Here is a 15,217-nt window from a genome sequence, read left to right on the forward strand (position 1 = left end):
CTTACCCACAAGCTCTCCAATGGTAAATAAACCATAGAGCGTAAGAGCGATCCACAGTTTCCTCTTCACTGTTCTCTGTCTGAGCAGTTCGGAGTTTTTAACGCAGTGACTGCATTCCTCCTCACTGTACAGCCCATGGCCCCCGAGCTCTGGCTTCCGCAGAGCCGCCAGCTCCTCCCGAGTGTTCGTCTCGTCGGTCCCGTTGCAAACCACACTCGGCAGCTCTGCACTCCCGTTCGGCCGATCCCAAGCGTCCACCTGCAGGATACCTGCACCGGTGAACGTGGGCGCATCTTCATCTTCCACATCATCAGCGAAGTCCAGGGCGACCGTGTCACTCGTCAGAGCCACGCAGGACTGGTTCCGCCGGTGGGGGAACAACTTCAACTTGCTCCACAAGGACTTCGCCATGGTGGTCAGTCCAGCCTCAGCGAGGACACTGGGCCGGAATGCCCTTCCCTCTGCCCCGGCAGCCTGGCAATGATTAAACCAGCATCTTCAGAAGATCCTGCAACGAACCGAAACGTGTTAACAGATCACCAGTACCGTGCAGCGTGTACTGGGACAAAGTGTCCCAGAGTGCCGGCGCCTCTCAACACATTCACGTCCCGTGACGGAGCTCCCCCTGGTCCCGCGGAAATCAGTCACTACGCAACACTCGGAATCAGTGACAGATGTGAAAAGAGTGGTTTGCAGCAAGGCTAAACAATTACAAACAAAAGATATTGCAATTACTATGGCGTTAAATGAGCAGTTACGATAAAAGATCAGTAAATATAGCAGCTGACTGCTGACGTTCGCTGTCCGTGAGCCGAACACCTCCCACTTCTGCCCAGGCCGCTGCAATCACCGCCCGCTGTGAGGGGCAGCAGAGCGGCGTCGGTCACTGAGCCTCGGGCTAGGGTCGTGATCCGATCCGATCCGCTTCGGGCAGCCCACAGCCCACAGCCCCCCGACTGCTCCCAGCCTCCTGCCCCAGTCACCAGGCCAGCGGCGAGACAGCTGCGAGGCCGCCGCAAATCGTCACTCTCTGAATGTCGGCCCCGTGCCCGCATCGTACCACGTCCAACTGGTCAGGGAACGGGAACAGGCCAGACCGACAGGGCTCACAGCTCAGACGAGTCACCGATCAGCTGTGAGCGCAACTGGCAATCAGAGCGCAGCATTCCTAAAGACCACGCCCCTTGGCGATAGTTCAACCTATCGGATTATGATTGGCAGCGAACTCAGCCACTCGCGGTGTGAAGACGAAGTTTGCCCCGCCCCCTCATACCCACCCACAATTTTGAGAGGCCGAAGCGGTGCGAGGGTGGGGGAGGAGCGGAGGAGGGAAGGGAAGATGGGAAGGAGGAGAGGAGGGGGGGAAGGAGGAGAGGAGGGGGGAGGGAGGAGAGGAGGAGGGGTGAGGAGGGGAGGAAGAGGAGGGTGAGGAGGAGGAGGAGGGGGAGGAGGAGGAGGGGGAGGAGGAGGAGGGGGAGGAGGGGGAGGAGGGGGAGGAGGGGGAGGAGGGGGGGAGGAGGGGGGAAGGAGGAGAGGAGGGGGAGGAGGGAGGAGAGGAGGAGGGGTGAGGAGGGGAGGAAGAGGAGGGTGAGGAGGAGGAGGAGGGGGAGGAGGAGGAGGGGGAGGAGGGGGAGGAGGAGGAGGGGGAGGAGGGGGAGGAGGAGGAGGGGGAGGGGGAGGGGGAGGAGGGGGAGGAGGGGGAGGAGGGGGGAGGGGGGAGGAGGAGGGGGAGGGGGGAGGGGGAGGGGAGGGGGGAGGGGGGAGGGGAGGGGGGAGGGGGAGGGGGAGGGGGAGGGGGAGGGGGAGGGGGAGGGGGGAGGGGGAGGGGGGAGGAGGAGAGGGGGAGGGGAGGAGGAGAGGGGGAGGGGGAAGGGAGGAGAAGGGGAGGAGAGGAGGGGAGGGGAGGAGAAGGGGAGGAGAGGAGGGGAGGGGAGGAGAGGAGGGGAGGGGAGGAGGGAGGGGGAGGAGGAGGGGGAGGAGGAGGGGGAGGGGAGGAGGAGGAGGGGAGGGGGAGGAGGAGGAGGAGGGGGAGGGGGAGGAGGAGGGGGAGGGGGAGGGGGAGGGGGAGGGGGAGGAGGAGGGGGAGGGGAGGGGGAGGAGGAGGGGGAGGGGGAGGAGGAGGGGGAGGAGGAGGGGGAGGGGGAGGGGAGGGGGAGGGGGAGAGGGGGAGGAGGAGGAGGAGGGGGAGGGGGAGTGGGAGGAGAAGGAGGGGGAGGGGGAGGAGGAGATGGAGAGGGAGGGGGAGGGGGAGGGGGAGGAGGGGGAAGGGGAGGGGGAGGAGGAGGAGGAGGGGGGAGGGGGAGGAGGAGGGGGAGGGGGAGGAGGGGAGGAGGAGGAGGGGGAGGAGGGAGGAGGAGGGGGAGGAGGGAGGAGGGAGGGGGAGGGGGGAGGAGGGAGGATGGGGAGGGAGGAGGATGGGGAGGGAGGAGGAGGGGAGGGGAGGGGGAGGGAGGGAGAAGAGGGAGAGGGGGGAGGGAGGGAGGGAGGGAGGGGAGGGAGAGGGGGAGGGGAGGGGGAGGGAGGGAGGAGATGAGGGAGGGAGGAGGAGGGGGAGGGGAGGAGGGAGGGGGAGGAGGGGAGGAGGAGGGGGAGGAGGGAGGGGGAGGGGGGAGGAGGGAGGGGGAGGGGAGGGGGAGGAGGGAGGGGGGAGGGGAGGGGGAGGGGGAGGGGGAGGGGGAGGATGGGGAGGGAGGAGGAGGGAGGGAGGGGAGGGAGGGAGGGGAGGGAGAGGGAGAGGGAGGGGAGGGAGAGGGGGAGGGAGGGAGGGAGGGAGGGAGGGAGGGAGGGAGGAGAGGGGGGAGGGGAGGGGAGGGAGGAAGGAGGGGGAGGATGGGGAGGGAGGAGGAGGGGAGGGTGGAGGAGGGGGAGGGGGAGGAGGAGGGGGAGGGGGGAGGAGGAGGGGGAGGGGAGGGGGAGGGGGGAGGGGAAGGGGGAGGGGAGGGGGAGGGGAAGGGGGAAGGGGAGGGGGAGGGGGGAAGGGGGAGGGGGAAGGGGGAGGGGGAAGGGGGAGGGGGAAGAGGGAGGGGAGGGAGAGGGGGGAGGGGAGGGAGAGGGGGGAGGGAGGAAGGAGGGGGAGGATGGGGAGGGAGGAGGAGGAGAGGGTGGAGGAGGGGAGAGGGGGAGGAGGAGGGGAGAGGGGGAGGAGGGGGAGGGGGAGAGGGGAGGGGGGAGGGGGAGGGGGAGGGGAGAAGAGGAGAAGAGGGGAATGGGGTTGAGGGGGAGGAGGAGGAGGAGGGGGATGAGGGAGGAGGGGGGATGAGGGGGGAGGGGGGAGGAGGAGGGGGGATGAGGGGGGAGGGGGGAGGAGGAGAGGGGGAGGGAAGGAGGAGAGGGGGAGGGGGAAGGGAGGAGGAGGGGAGGAGAGGAGGGGAGGGGAGGAGGGAGGGGAGGAGGAGGGGGAGGAGGGGGAGGGGGAGGAGGGGGAGGGGGGAGGGGGAGGAGGAGGGGGAGGGGGAGGGGGGAGGAGGGGGAGGGGAGGGGGAGGGGGAGGAGGATGGGGGGAGGGGGAGGGGGGAGGAGAGGAGGAGGGGGTGGAGGGGAGGGGGAGGAGGAGGAGGAGGGGGAGAGGAGAAAAGGGGATGGGAGGGGATGGGGTTGACGGGTGTGTGTGAGGGGGAGGAGGGGGAGGGGTAGGGGAGGGGGGAGGGGAGGGGGAGGGGGAGGGGAGAAGAGGAGAAGAGGGGAATGGGGTTGAGGGGTCTGTGTGAGGGGGAGGAGGGGGAGGAGGGGGGAGGAGGAGAGGGGGAGGGGGAAGGGAGGAGGAGGGGAGGAGAGGAGGGGAGGGGAGGAGGGAGGGGGAGGATGGGGAGGGAGGAGGAGGGGAGGGTGGAGGAGGGGGAGGGAGGAGGAGGGGAGGGGGAGGAGGGGAGGGGGAGGGAGGGAGGGGAGGGAGAGGGGGGAGGGGATAGGGAGGGGGAGGGAGGAAGGAGATGAGGGAGGGAGGAGATGAGGGAGGGAGGAGGAGGGAGGGAGGGAGGAGGAGCGGGGAGGGAGGAGGAGGGGAGGGGGCAGGGGATGGGGAGGGAGGGGGAGGGGGGAGGGAGGAGGGGGAGGAGGAGGGGGAAGGGGGAGGGGGAGGGGGAGGAGGAGGGGAGGGGGAGGGGGGAGGGAGGGAGGGAGGAGGGGGAGGAGGAGGGGGAGTGGAGAGGGGGAGGAGGAGGGGAGAGGGGGAGGGGGAGGGGAGGGGAGAAGAGGAGAAGAGGGGAATGGGGTTGAGGGGGAGGAGGAGGAGGAGGGGGGATGAGGGAGGAGGGGGGATGAGGGGGGAGGGGGGAGGAGGAGGGGGGATGAGGGGGGAGGGGGGAGGAGGAGAGGGGGAGGGGAGGAGGAGAGGGGAGGGGAGGAGGGGAGGGGAGGAGGAGAGGGGGAGGGGGAAGGGAGGAGGAGGGGAGGAGAGGAGGGGAGGGGAGGAGGGAGGGGAGGAGGAGGGGGAGGAGGGGGAGGGGGGAGGGGGAGGAGGAGGGGGAGGGGGAGGGGGGGAGGGGGAGGAGGGGGAGGGGAGGGGGAGGGGGAGGAGGATGGGGGGAGGGGGAGGCTGAGGAGGGAGGGGGAGGATGGGGAGGGAGGAGGAGGGGAGGGGGAGGGAGGGAGGGGAGGGGGAGGAGGGGAGGGGAGGGAGGGAGGGGAGGGAGAGGGGGAGGGGAGGGGGAGGGAGGAAGGGTGAGGGGGAGGGGGGAGGAGGAGGAGGGGGAGGGAGGAGGAGGGGGGAGGGGGAGGAGGAGGAGGGGGGAGGAGAAGAGGGGGAGGGGAGGGGGAGAGGAGAAGAGGGGATGGGAGGGGAGGGGGAGAGGAGAAGAGGGGATGGGAGGGGATGGGGTTGACGGGTGTGTGTGAGGGGGAGGAAGGGGAGGGGTAGGGGAGGGGGGAAGGGGAGGGGAGGGGGAGGGGGAGGGGAGAAGAGGAGAAGAGGGGAATGGGGTTGAGGGGTCTGTGTGAGGGGGAGGAGGGGGGAGGAGGAGAGGGGGAGGGGGAAGGGAGGAGGAGGGGAGGAGAGGAGGGGAGGGGAGGAGGGAGGAGAGGAGGGGAGGGGAGGAGGGAGGGGGAGGATGGGGAGGGAGGAGGAGGGGAGGGTGGAGGAGGGGGAGGGAGGGGGAGGGAGGGAGGGGAGGGAGAGGGGGGAGGGGATAGGGAGGGGGAGGGAGGAAGGAGATGAGGGAGGGAGGAGATGAGGGAGGGAGGAGGAGGGAGGGAGGGAGGAGGAGGGGGGAGGGAGGAGGAGGGGAGGGGGCAGGGGATGGGGAGGGAGGGGGAGGGGGGAGGGAGGAGGGGGAGGAGGAGGGGGAAGGGGGAGGGGGAAGGGGGAGGAGGAGGGGGGAGGAGGGGGAGGGGAGGAGGAGGAGGGGGAGGAGGAGGGGAGTGGGAGGGGGGAGGGGGAGGAGGAGAGGGGGAGGGGAGGAGGAGAGGGGGAGGGGGAAGGGAGGAGGAGGGGAGGAGAGGAGGGGAGGGGAGGAGGGAGGGGAGGAGGAGGGGGAGGAGGGGGAGGGGGAGGGGGAGGGGGGGAGGGGGAGGAGGATTGGGGGAGGGGGAGGGGGAGGAGGATGGGGGAGGGGGAGGGGGAGGAGAGGAGGAGGGGGTGGAGGGGGAGGGGGAGGAGGAGGAGGAGTGGGAGAGGAGAAGAGGGGATGGGAGGGGATGGGGTTGACGGGTGTGTGTGAGGGGGAGGAGGGGGAGGGGTAGGGGAGGGGGGAGGGGAGGGGGAGGGGGAGGGGAGAAGAGGAGAAGAGGGGAATGGGGTTGAGGGGTCTGTGTGAGGGGGAAGAGGGGGAGGAGGGGGGAGGAGGAGAGGGGGAGGGGGAAGGGAGGAGGAGGGGAGGAGAGGAGGGGAGGGGAGGAGGGAGGGGGAGGATGGGGAGGGAGGAGGAGGGGAGGGTGGAGGAGGGGGAGGGAGGAGGAGGGGAGGGAGGAGGAGGGGAGGGGGAGGAGGGGAGGGGGAGGGAGGGAGGGGAGGAGGAGGGGGGAGGGAGGAGGAGGGGAGGGGGCAGGGGATGGGGAGGGAGGGGGAGGGGGGAGGGAGGGAGGGAGGAGGGGGAGGAGGAGGGGGAAAGGGGAGGGGGAGGGGGAAGGGGGAGGAGGAGGGGGGAGGAGGGGGCAGGGGAGGAGGAGGGGGGAGGAGGGGGAGGGGAGGAGGAGGAGGGGGAGGGGAGGAGGAGGAGGGGGAGGAGGAGGGGAGGGGGAGGGGGGAGGAGGAGGGCGAGGGGGGAGGAGGGGGGAGGGGGAGGGGGAGAGGGAGGAGGGGGAGGGGAGGGGGAGGGGGAGGGGGAGGAGAGGAGGAGGGGGTGGAGGGGAGGGGGAGGAGGAGGAGGAGGGGGAGTGAGGAGGAGGGGGGAGGGGGAGGAGGAGGAGGGGGGAGGAGAGGGGGAGGGGAGGGGGAGAGGAGAAGAGGGGATGGGAGGGGATGGGGTTGACGGGTGTGTGTGAGGGGCAGGAGGGGAGGGGTAGGGGAGGGGGGAGGGGAGAAGGAGAGGGGGAGGGGGAGGGGAGGGGGAGGGAGGAAGGAGATGAGGGAGGGAGGAGATGGGGAGGGAGGAGATGAGGGAGGGGGGAGGGGGGAGGAGGGGGGAGGGAGGGAGGGAGGGAGGAGAAGGGGGAGGGGGGAGGGGGAGGAGGAAGGGGAGGAGGGGGAAGGGGAGGAGGGAGGGGGAGAATGGGGAGGGAGGAGGAGGGGAGGGTGGAGGAGGGGGAGGGGGAGGAGGAGGGGGAGGGGGAGGAGGAGGGGGAGGGGGAGGGAGAAGGGGGAGGGGAAGGGGGAAGGGGAGGGGGAGGGGGGAAGGGGGAGGGGGAGGGGGGAAGGGGGAGGGGGAGGAGATGGGGAGGGAGGGGGAGGGAGGGAGGGAGGAGGGGAGGGGGAGGAGGAGCGGGGAGGAGGAGGAGGGGGGAGGAGATGGGGAGGGAGGGAGGGAGGAGGGGGAGGGGGACGGGGAGGGGGAAGGGGGAGGGGGAGGAGAAGGAGGAGGAGGGGGGGAGGGGGAGGAGGAGGGGGAGGGGGAGGAGGGGGAGGGGGAGGGGGAGGGGGGGGGGAGAGGGGAGGGGAGGGGGAGGGAGGGAGAAGAGGGAGAGGGGGGAGGGAGGGAGGGGAGGGAGAGGGGGAGGGGAGGGGGAGGGAGGGAGGAGATGAGGGAGGGAGGAGGAGGGGGAGGGAGGAGGAGGGGGAGGGGGGAGGAGGGAGGGGGAGGAGGGGAGGAGGGGGAGGAGGGAGGAGGGAGGGGGAGGGGGGAGGAGGGAGGATGGGGAGGGAGGAGGATGGGGAGGGAGGGGGAGGGAGGGAGAAGAGGGAGAGGGGGGAGGGAGGGAGGGGAGGGAGAGGGGGAGGGGAGGGGGAGGGAGGGAGGAGATGAGGGAGGGAGGAGGAGGGGGAGGGAGGAGGAGGGGGAGGGGGGAGGAGGGAGGGGGAGGAGGGGAGGAGGAGGGGGAGGAGGGAGGAGGGAGGGGGAGGGGGGAGGAGGGAGGGGGAGGGGGGAGGAGGGAGGGGCGAGGGGAGGGGGGAGGGGGAGGATGGGGAGGGAGGAGGATGGGGAGGGAGGAGGAGGGAGGGAGGGGAGGGAGAGGAGGGAGGGAGGGAGGGAGGGAGGGGAGGGAGAGGGGGGAGGGGAGGGGAGGGAGGAAGGAGGGGGAGGATGGGGAGGGAGGAGGAGGGGAGGGTGGAGGAGGGGGAGGGGGAGGGGGAGGAGGAGAGGGAGGGGGGAGGAGGAGGGGGAGGGGAGGGGGAGGGGGAAGGGGGAGGTGGGAAGGGGGAGGGGGAAGAGGGAGGGGGAGGGGGAAGGGGGGAGGGAGGGGGAGGGGGAAGGGGGGAGGGAGGGAGGGAGAGGGGGGAGGGGAGGGAGAGGGGGGAGGGGAGGGAGGAAGGAGGGGGAGGATGGGGAGGGAGGAGGAGGAGAGGGTGGAGGAGGGGGAGGGGGGAGGAGGAGGGGGAGGGGGAGGAGGAGCGGGGAGAAGGAAGAGGAGGGGAGGGGGAGGAGGAGGGGGAGGGGGAGGAGGGGGGAGGGGAGGGGAGGGGAGGAGGAGTGGAGAGGGGGAGGAGGAGGGGAGAGGGGGAGGAGGGGGAGAGGGGAGGGGGAGAGGGGAGAGGGGAGGGGGAAAGGGGAGGGGGAGGGGGAGGGGGAGAGGGGAGGGGGAGGGGGAGGGGAGAAGAGGAGAAGAGGGGAATGGGGTTGAGGGGGAGGAGGAGGAGGAGGGGGGATGAGGGAGGAGGGGGGATGAGGGGGGAGGGGGGAGGAGGAGGGGGGATGAGGGGGGAGGGGGGAGGAGGAGAGGGGGAGGGGAGGAGGAGAGGGGAGGGGAGGAGGAGAGGGGGAGGGGGAAGGGAGGAGGAGGGGAGGAGAGGAGGGGAGGAGAAGAGGGGGAGGGGAGGGGGAGAGGAGAAGAGGGGATGGGAGGCGAGGGGGAGAGGAGAAGAGGGGATGGGAGGGGATGGGGTTGACGGGTGTGTGTGAGGGGGAGGAAGGGGAGGGGTAGGGGAGGGGGGAGGGGGAGGGGAGGGGAGGGGGAGGGGAGAAGAGGGGAATGGGGTTGAGGGGTGTGTGTGAGGGGGAGGGAGGAGGAGGGGAGGGGGAGGGAGGGAGGGGAGGGAGAGGGGGGAGGGGAGGTGGAGGGGAGGGGGAGGGAGGAAGGAGATGAGGGAGGGAGGAGATGAGGGAGGGAGGAGGAGGGAGAGGGGGAGGAGGGGGGAGAGGGGGAGGAGGGGGGAGGGGGGAGGGGAGGGGGAGGAGGAGGGGGAGGGGGAGGAGGAGGGGGAGGGGGAAGGGGGAGGGGGAGTGGGTAGGAGGGGGGAGAAGGGGGAGAAGGGGGAGGAGGAGGGGGGAGGAGGAGGAGGGGGAGGGGGAGGAGGAGGAGGGGGAGGAGGGGGAGGGGGAGGAGGGGGAGGGGGAGGAGGAGGAGGGGGAGGAGGGGGGAGGAGAGGCGGAGGGGGGAGGAGGGGGAGTGGGGAGGAGGGGGAGTGGGGATGGGGAGGGCGGAAGGGTGAGGGGGAGGGAGGAGGAGGAGATGGGGGAGGGAGGAGGAGGGGGGAGGAGGAGGAGGGGGGAGGAGAAGAGGGGGAGGGGAGGGGGAGAGGAGAAGAGGGGATGGGAGGGGAGGGGGAGAGGAGAAGAGGGGATGGGAGGGGATGGGGTTGACGGGTGTGTGTGAGGGGGAGGAGGGGGAGGGGTAGGGGAGGGGGGGAGGGGAGGGGGAGGGGGAGGGGAGAAGAGGGGAATGGGGTTGAGGGGTGTGTGTGAGGGGGAGGGTGGAGGAGGGGAGGGGGAGGGAGGGAGGGGAGGGAGTGGGGGAGGGGAGGGGGAGGGAGGAAGGAGATGAGGGAGGGAGGAGATGAGGGAGGGAGGAGGAGGGAGGGAGGAGGAGGGGGGAGGGAGGAGGAGGGGAGGGGGGAGGGGATGGGGAGGAGATGGGGAGGGAGGGGGAAGGGGGAGGGAGGGAGGGAGGAGGAGCGGGGAGGAGGAGAAGGGGAGGGGAGGAGGAGGGAGGAGGGGGAGGGGGGGAGGAGGGGAAGGGGGAGGAGGAGGAGGGGGGAGGAGGAGGGCGAGGGGGGAGGAGGGGGAGGGGAGGGGGAGGAGAGGGAGGGGAGGGGGAGGGGGAGGCGGATGGGGGGAGGGGGAGGGGGAGGAGGAGGAGGGGGAGGAGGAGGGCGAGGGGGGAGGAGGGGGGAGGGGGAGGGGAGGGGGAGGGGAGGCGGATGGGGGGAGGAGATGAGGAGGGGTGGAGGGGGAGGGGGAGGAGGAGGAGGAGGGGGAGGGAGGAGGAGGGGGGAGGGGGAGGAGGAGGAGGGGGGAGGAGAAGAAGGGGAGGGGAGGGGGAGAGGAGAAGAGGGGATGGGAGGGGAGGGGGAGAGGAGAAGAGGGGATGGGAGGGGATGGGGTTGACGGGTGTGTAGGGGGGGAGGGGTAGGGGAGGGGGGGAGGGGGAGGGGGAGGGGAGAAGAGGAGAAGAGGGGAATGGGGTTGAGGGGTGTGTGTGAGGGGGAGGAGGGGGAGGAGGGGGGAGGAGGAGAGGGGGAGGGGAGGAGGAGAGGGGGAGGGGGAAGGGAGGAGGAGGGGAGGAGAGGAGGGGAGGGGAGGAGGGAGGGGGAGGAGGGAGGGGGGAGGAGGGAGGGGGAGGATGGGGAGGGAGGAGGAGGGGAGGGGGAGGAGGGGAGGGGGAGGGAGGGAGGGGGGGAGGAGGGGAGGGGAGGGGGAGGAGGGGAGGGGAGGGAGGGAGGGGAGGGAGAGGGGGAGGGGAGGGGGAGGGAGGAAGGAGATGAGGGAGGGAGGGAGGGAGGGGGATGGGGGAGGGAGGGAGGGAGGAGGGGGAGGGGGAGGAGGAGCGGGGAGGAGGAGGAGGGAGGAGGGGAGGGGAGGGGGGAGGGAGGAGATGAGGGAGGGGGAGGGAGGAGATGGGGAGGGAGGAGATGAGGGAGGGGGGAGGGGGAGGAGGGGGAGGGAGGGAGGGAGGGAGGAGGAGGGGGAGGGGGGAGGGGGAGGAGGGGAGGGGAGTAGGGGGGAGGAGGGGGAGGGGAGGAGGGGGAGGGGGGAAGGGGAGGAGGGGGAAGGGGGAGGAGGGGAGGTGGAGGGGATGAGGAGGGGAGGGGGAGGGAGGGGAGGGGGAGGGGAGAAGGAGGGGAGGGGAGGAGGGGGAGGGGGAGTGGAGGAGTAGGGGAGGGGGAGGAGGAAGGGGAGGGGAGGAGGGGGAGGGGGAGGGGGAGGGGAGGGGAGGAGGGGAGAGGAGAAGAGGGGGAGGGAGGGGAGAGGAGAAGAGGGGGAGAGGAGAAGAGGGGAGGGGGAGAGGGGGAGGGGAGAGGAGAAGAGGGGAGGAGGGGTGTGTGTGAGGGGGAGGAGGGGTGTGTGTGAGGGGGAGGACGGGGAGGAGGAGGGGGGAGGAGGGGAGAACGAGGAGGGGGAGGGGAGGAGGAGGGGGAGGAGGGGGAGGAGGAGGAGGGGGAGGGGTGGGAGGGGGAGGGGAGGATGGTGAGGGGGAGGGGAGGGGAGAGGAGAAGAGGGGGAGTGGGGAGAGGAGAGGGGGAGGGAGGGGAGAGGAGAAGGAGGAGGGGCGGGGAGAGGAGAAGAGAGGGGGATGGGAGGGGAGGGGGTTGTGGGGGGAGGGGAGGGGTTGAGGGGTGTGTGTGAGGGGGAGGGGGAGGAGGGGGAGAAAGGAGGAGGGGGAGAAGGAGGAGGGGGGAGGGGGAGGAGGAGGGGGGAGGAGGGGGAGAAGGAGGAGGGGGAGAAGGAGGAGGGGGAGAAGGAGGAGGGGGAGGGGTGGAGGAGGAGGGGGAGGAGGAGGAGGGGGAGGAGGAGGAGGGTAGGGGGGAGGAGGGGGAGGGGGAAGGGGGTAGGAGGGGGAGGGGGAAGAGGGGGGAAGAGGGGGAGGGGAAGGATGGTGAGGGGAGGGGGAGGGGTGGAGGAGGGGGAGGGGAAGGATGGTGAGGGGAGGGGGAGTGGTGGAGGAGGGGAGGAGGAGGGGAGGGGAGGGGGAGGAGGAGGGGAGGGGAGGGGAGGGGGAGGAGGAGGGGAGGGGAGGGGAAGGGGAGAGGAGAAGAGGGGGGGGAGGGGAAGGGGAGAGGAGAAGTGGGGGAGAGGGAGAGGAGAAGAGGGGGAGAGGAGAAGAGGGGGAGGGGGAGGAGAAGGGATCGGGTTGACAGGTGTGTGTGAGGGAGGAGGAGGAGGGGAGGGGAGGGGAGAGGAGAAGAGGAGAAGAGGGGGATGGGGTTGAGGGGTGTGTGGGAGGAGGAGGAGGGGAGGGGAGGAGGAGGGGAGGGGGGGAGGAGGGGGAGGGGGAGGGGGTTAGGGTTAGGGTTAGGGTTAGGGCATTAGGGTTAGGGTTAGGGTTGATTGGTCAGGGCATAATGGGATATGGGGGTAAGGCAGGAGATTGGGGCTGAGAGAGAAAATGGATCAGCCATGATGTAATGATGGAACAGACTCGATGGGCCAAATGGCCTAATTTTGCTTCTCTATCTTATGACCTTATATACATAATAAATATTGAGATGAAGAGTCCTTGAAAGTGAGTCCGTGGGTTGAGGCAACAGTTCAGTGATGGGGTAAGTGAACCTGAGTGAGGTTATCCCCTCTGCTTCAGGCTGAGAGGTAATAACTGTTCCTGGAGCAGTGGCGTGCTGGTGATATCCTATCCAGGAATCCACACATAAAACAGGCTTCTTGGATCCAGGAATGTGTAGGGATTCTCTTAATTCACAACCACGTTGTATAGAAGTTCCTGAGAAGAGGGATTTTCATATAATATAAATGTTTGTGGCTTCAGTTGTGTTTAAAACCTTGGTGATTTATAATGTAGGTTGTTTGTGCATATTAAAAAATCATTTGACAAAGTACAAATAAAAGGCTGGTTAACAAAACTGAGGAAAAAAAGATTGGCTTAAGATTAGAAAACAATGAGTTGTGGTAAGCATTTTTTTTTCATATCGGAACAGAATGGTTGAGTGGAGTTTGTCATGTGTACAAGTGTGATGACGTTACAGTACAATGAATTTTGGACGGGTACAATGAATTTTGTTGTGTGTACAAGGGTGGTGACATTAGAGTGCAATGAATTTTGGACGGGTACAATGAATTTTGTTGTGTGTACAAGTGTGGTGACATTACAGGGACAATGAAAAATGTGCTTCCAGCAGCACGACAGGCTCAGACCACACACAGAATATAATTCATTACTCACACATCATAAATCATAAACCACTATTGATTATTTCCTGTCAAACACTCCACTATCTAGTAACACTTTATCAATCGATGTCTATAATGTATTTATATTTATTGCGGTCTTTACCTGATTGTGGTTTTTGTGCTGCATCGGACCCAGAGTAACAATTATTTTGTTCTCCCTTACCCTTATGTGCTGCAATGACATTAAAGAATCTTAAATAAATTATACCAGAGAGTGAAACCAAGACATCAGCACATAATCACACAACACAATCAAAGAGAGGCCCACCGTAGTGCAGGAGATGGTCTGTAATGTTCTTTTGCTGAGGTAGGTTTAGGGTTGTGCAGGTCAGTCCAGGAATCTGATTGACGTGGGGACACAGGTCAGTCCAGGAATCTGATGGTCGTGGGGACACAGGTCAGTCCACGAATCTGATGGACATAGGGACACAGGTCAGTTCAAGAATCTGATGGACATAGGGACACAGGTCAGTTCAGGAATCTGATGGATGTGGGAACACAGGTCAGTTCAGGAACCTGATGGACGTGGGGACACAGGTCAGTTCAGGAATCTGATGGACGTGGGGACGTAGGTCAATTCAGGAATCTGATGGACATAGGGACACAGGTCAGTCCAGGAATCTGATGGACATAGGGACATAGGTCAGTTCAGGAATCTGATGGACGTAGGGACACAGGTCAGTTCAGAATCTGATGGACGTAGGGACACAGGTCAGTTCAGGAATCTGATGGACATAGGGACACAGGTCAGTTCAGGAATCTAATGGATGTGGGGGCACAGGTCAGTTCAGGAATCTGATGGACGTGGGGACGTAGGTCAGTTCAGGAATCTGATGAACATAGGGACACAGGTCAGTCCAGGAATCTGATGGACATAGGGACATAGGTCACTTCAGGAATCTGATGGACGTGGGGACACAGGTCAGTTCAGGAATCTGATGGACGTGGGGACACGGGTCAGTTCAGGAATCTGATGCATGTGGGGACACAGGTCAGTTCAGGAATCTGATGGACATGGGGACATAGGTCAGTTCAGGAATCTGATGGACGTGGGGACACAGGTCAGTTCAGGAATCTGATGGATGTGTGGACACAGGTCAGTTCAGGAATCTGATGGACATAGGGACATAGGTCAGTTCAGGAATCTGATGGACGTAAGGACACAGGTCAGTTCAGGAATCTGATGGATGTGGGGACGTAGGTCAGTTCAGGAATCTGATGGATGTGTGGACACAGGTCAGTTCAGGAATCTGATGGACGTAGGGACACAGGTCAGTTCAAGAATCTGATGGACGTAGGGACACAGGTCAGTTCAGGAATCTGATGGACATAGGGACACATTCAGTTCAGGAATCTGATGGATGTGGGGACACAGGTCAGTTCAGGAACCTGATGGACGTGGGGACACAGGTCAGTTCAGGAATCTGATGGATGTGGGGGCACAGGTCAGTTCAGGAATCTGATGGACATGGGGACGTAGGTCAATTCAGGAATCTAATGGACATAGGGACACAGGTCAGTCCAGGAATCTGATGGATATAGGGACATAGGTAAGTTCAGGAATCTGATGGATGTGGGGACACAGGTCAGTTCAGGAATGTGATGGACGTGGGGACACAGGTCAGTTCAGGAATCTGATGGACGTGGGGACACAGGTCAGTTCAAGAATCTGATGGACGTAGGGACACAGGTCAGTTCAGGAATCTGATGGACATAGGGACACAGGTCAGTTCAGGAATCTAATGGATGTGGGGGCACAGGTCAGTTCAGGAATCTGATGGACGTGGGGACGTAGGTCAGTTCAGGAATCTGATGAACATAGGGACACAGGTCAGTCCAGGAATCTGATGGACATAGGGACATAGGTCAGTTCAGGAATCTGATGGATGTGGGGACACAGGTCAGTTCAGGAATCTGATGGACGTGGGGACATAGGTCAGTTCAGGAATCTGATGAACGTGGGGACACAGGTCAGTTCAGGAACCTGATGGATGTGTGGACACAGGTCAGTTCAGGAATCTGATGGATGTGGGGACATAGGTCAGTTCAGGAATCTGATGGACATAGGGACATAGGTCAGTTCAGGAATCTGATGGACATAGGGACACAGGTCAGTTCAGGAATCTAATGGATGTGGGGGCACAGGTCAGTTCAGGAATCTGATGGACGTGGGGACGTAGCTCAGTTCAGGAATCTGATGAACGTGGGGACACAGGTCAGTTCAGGAACCTGATGGACGTGGGGACACAGGTCAGTTCAGGAATCTGATGGATGTGGGGACACAGGTCAGTTCAGGAATCTGATGGACATAGGGACACAGGTCAGTCCAGGAATCTGATGGACATAGGGACATAGGTCAGTTCAGGAATCTGATGGACATAGGGACACAGGTCAGTCCAGGAATCTGATGGACATAGGGACATAGGTCAGTTCAGGAATCTGATGGACGTGGGGACACAGGTCAGTTCAGGAATCTGATGGACGTGGGGACACAGGTCAGTTCAGGAATCTGATGGATGTGGGGACACAGGTCAGTTCAGGAATCTGATGGACGTGGGGACACAGGT

The 15,217-nt window shown here is 66.1% G+C and overlaps 2 protein-coding genes across 7 annotated transcripts in view; both read right to left on the reverse strand.

Moving 5' to 3' along the window:
* Nucleotides 1-12,796, reverse strand: part of slc30a4 (solute carrier family 30 member 4) — a 42,511-nt gene extending 29,715 nt beyond the window's left edge. For 2 of the 6 annotated variants that reach the window (XM_063066282.1, XM_063066276.1), the window contains exon 1: nt 6-1,054. In XM_063066282.1, the coding sequence (XP_062922352.1) occupies nt 6-411 (406 nt within the window). In that variant the 5' untranslated portion in view covers nt 412-1,054. Of the gene's footprint in view, nt 1-5; nt 1,143-12,753 lie in introns of those variants that run through there. The other 4 variants (XM_063066280.1, XM_063066277.1, XM_063066278.1 and 1 more) reach the window with 4 other exon arrangements.
* Nucleotides 1,441-11,274, reverse strand: LOC134356018 (basic proline-rich protein-like; the record flags this gene model as incomplete). Its single annotated transcript, XM_063066561.1, is given in 12 exon segments — nt 1,441-1,718; nt 1,759-1,817; nt 2,005-2,089; nt 2,092-2,152; nt 2,154-2,295; nt 2,835-2,891; nt 4,068-4,139; nt 6,646-6,726; nt 8,790-8,906; nt 10,874-10,931; nt 11,164-11,221; nt 11,224-11,274. Coding segments are annotated over 12 exon segments (1,119 nt in total), but the record flags the coding sequence as incomplete, so codon positions are not given.
* Nucleotides 12,797-15,217: the final 2,421 nt, after the last annotated feature.

This window comes from Mobula hypostoma, chromosome 13 (assembly GCF_963921235.1).
Source record: "Mobula hypostoma chromosome 13, sMobHyp1.1, whole genome shotgun sequence".
Taxonomy (NCBI): Eukaryota; Metazoa; Chordata; class Chondrichthyes; order Myliobatiformes; family Myliobatidae; genus Mobula; species Mobula hypostoma.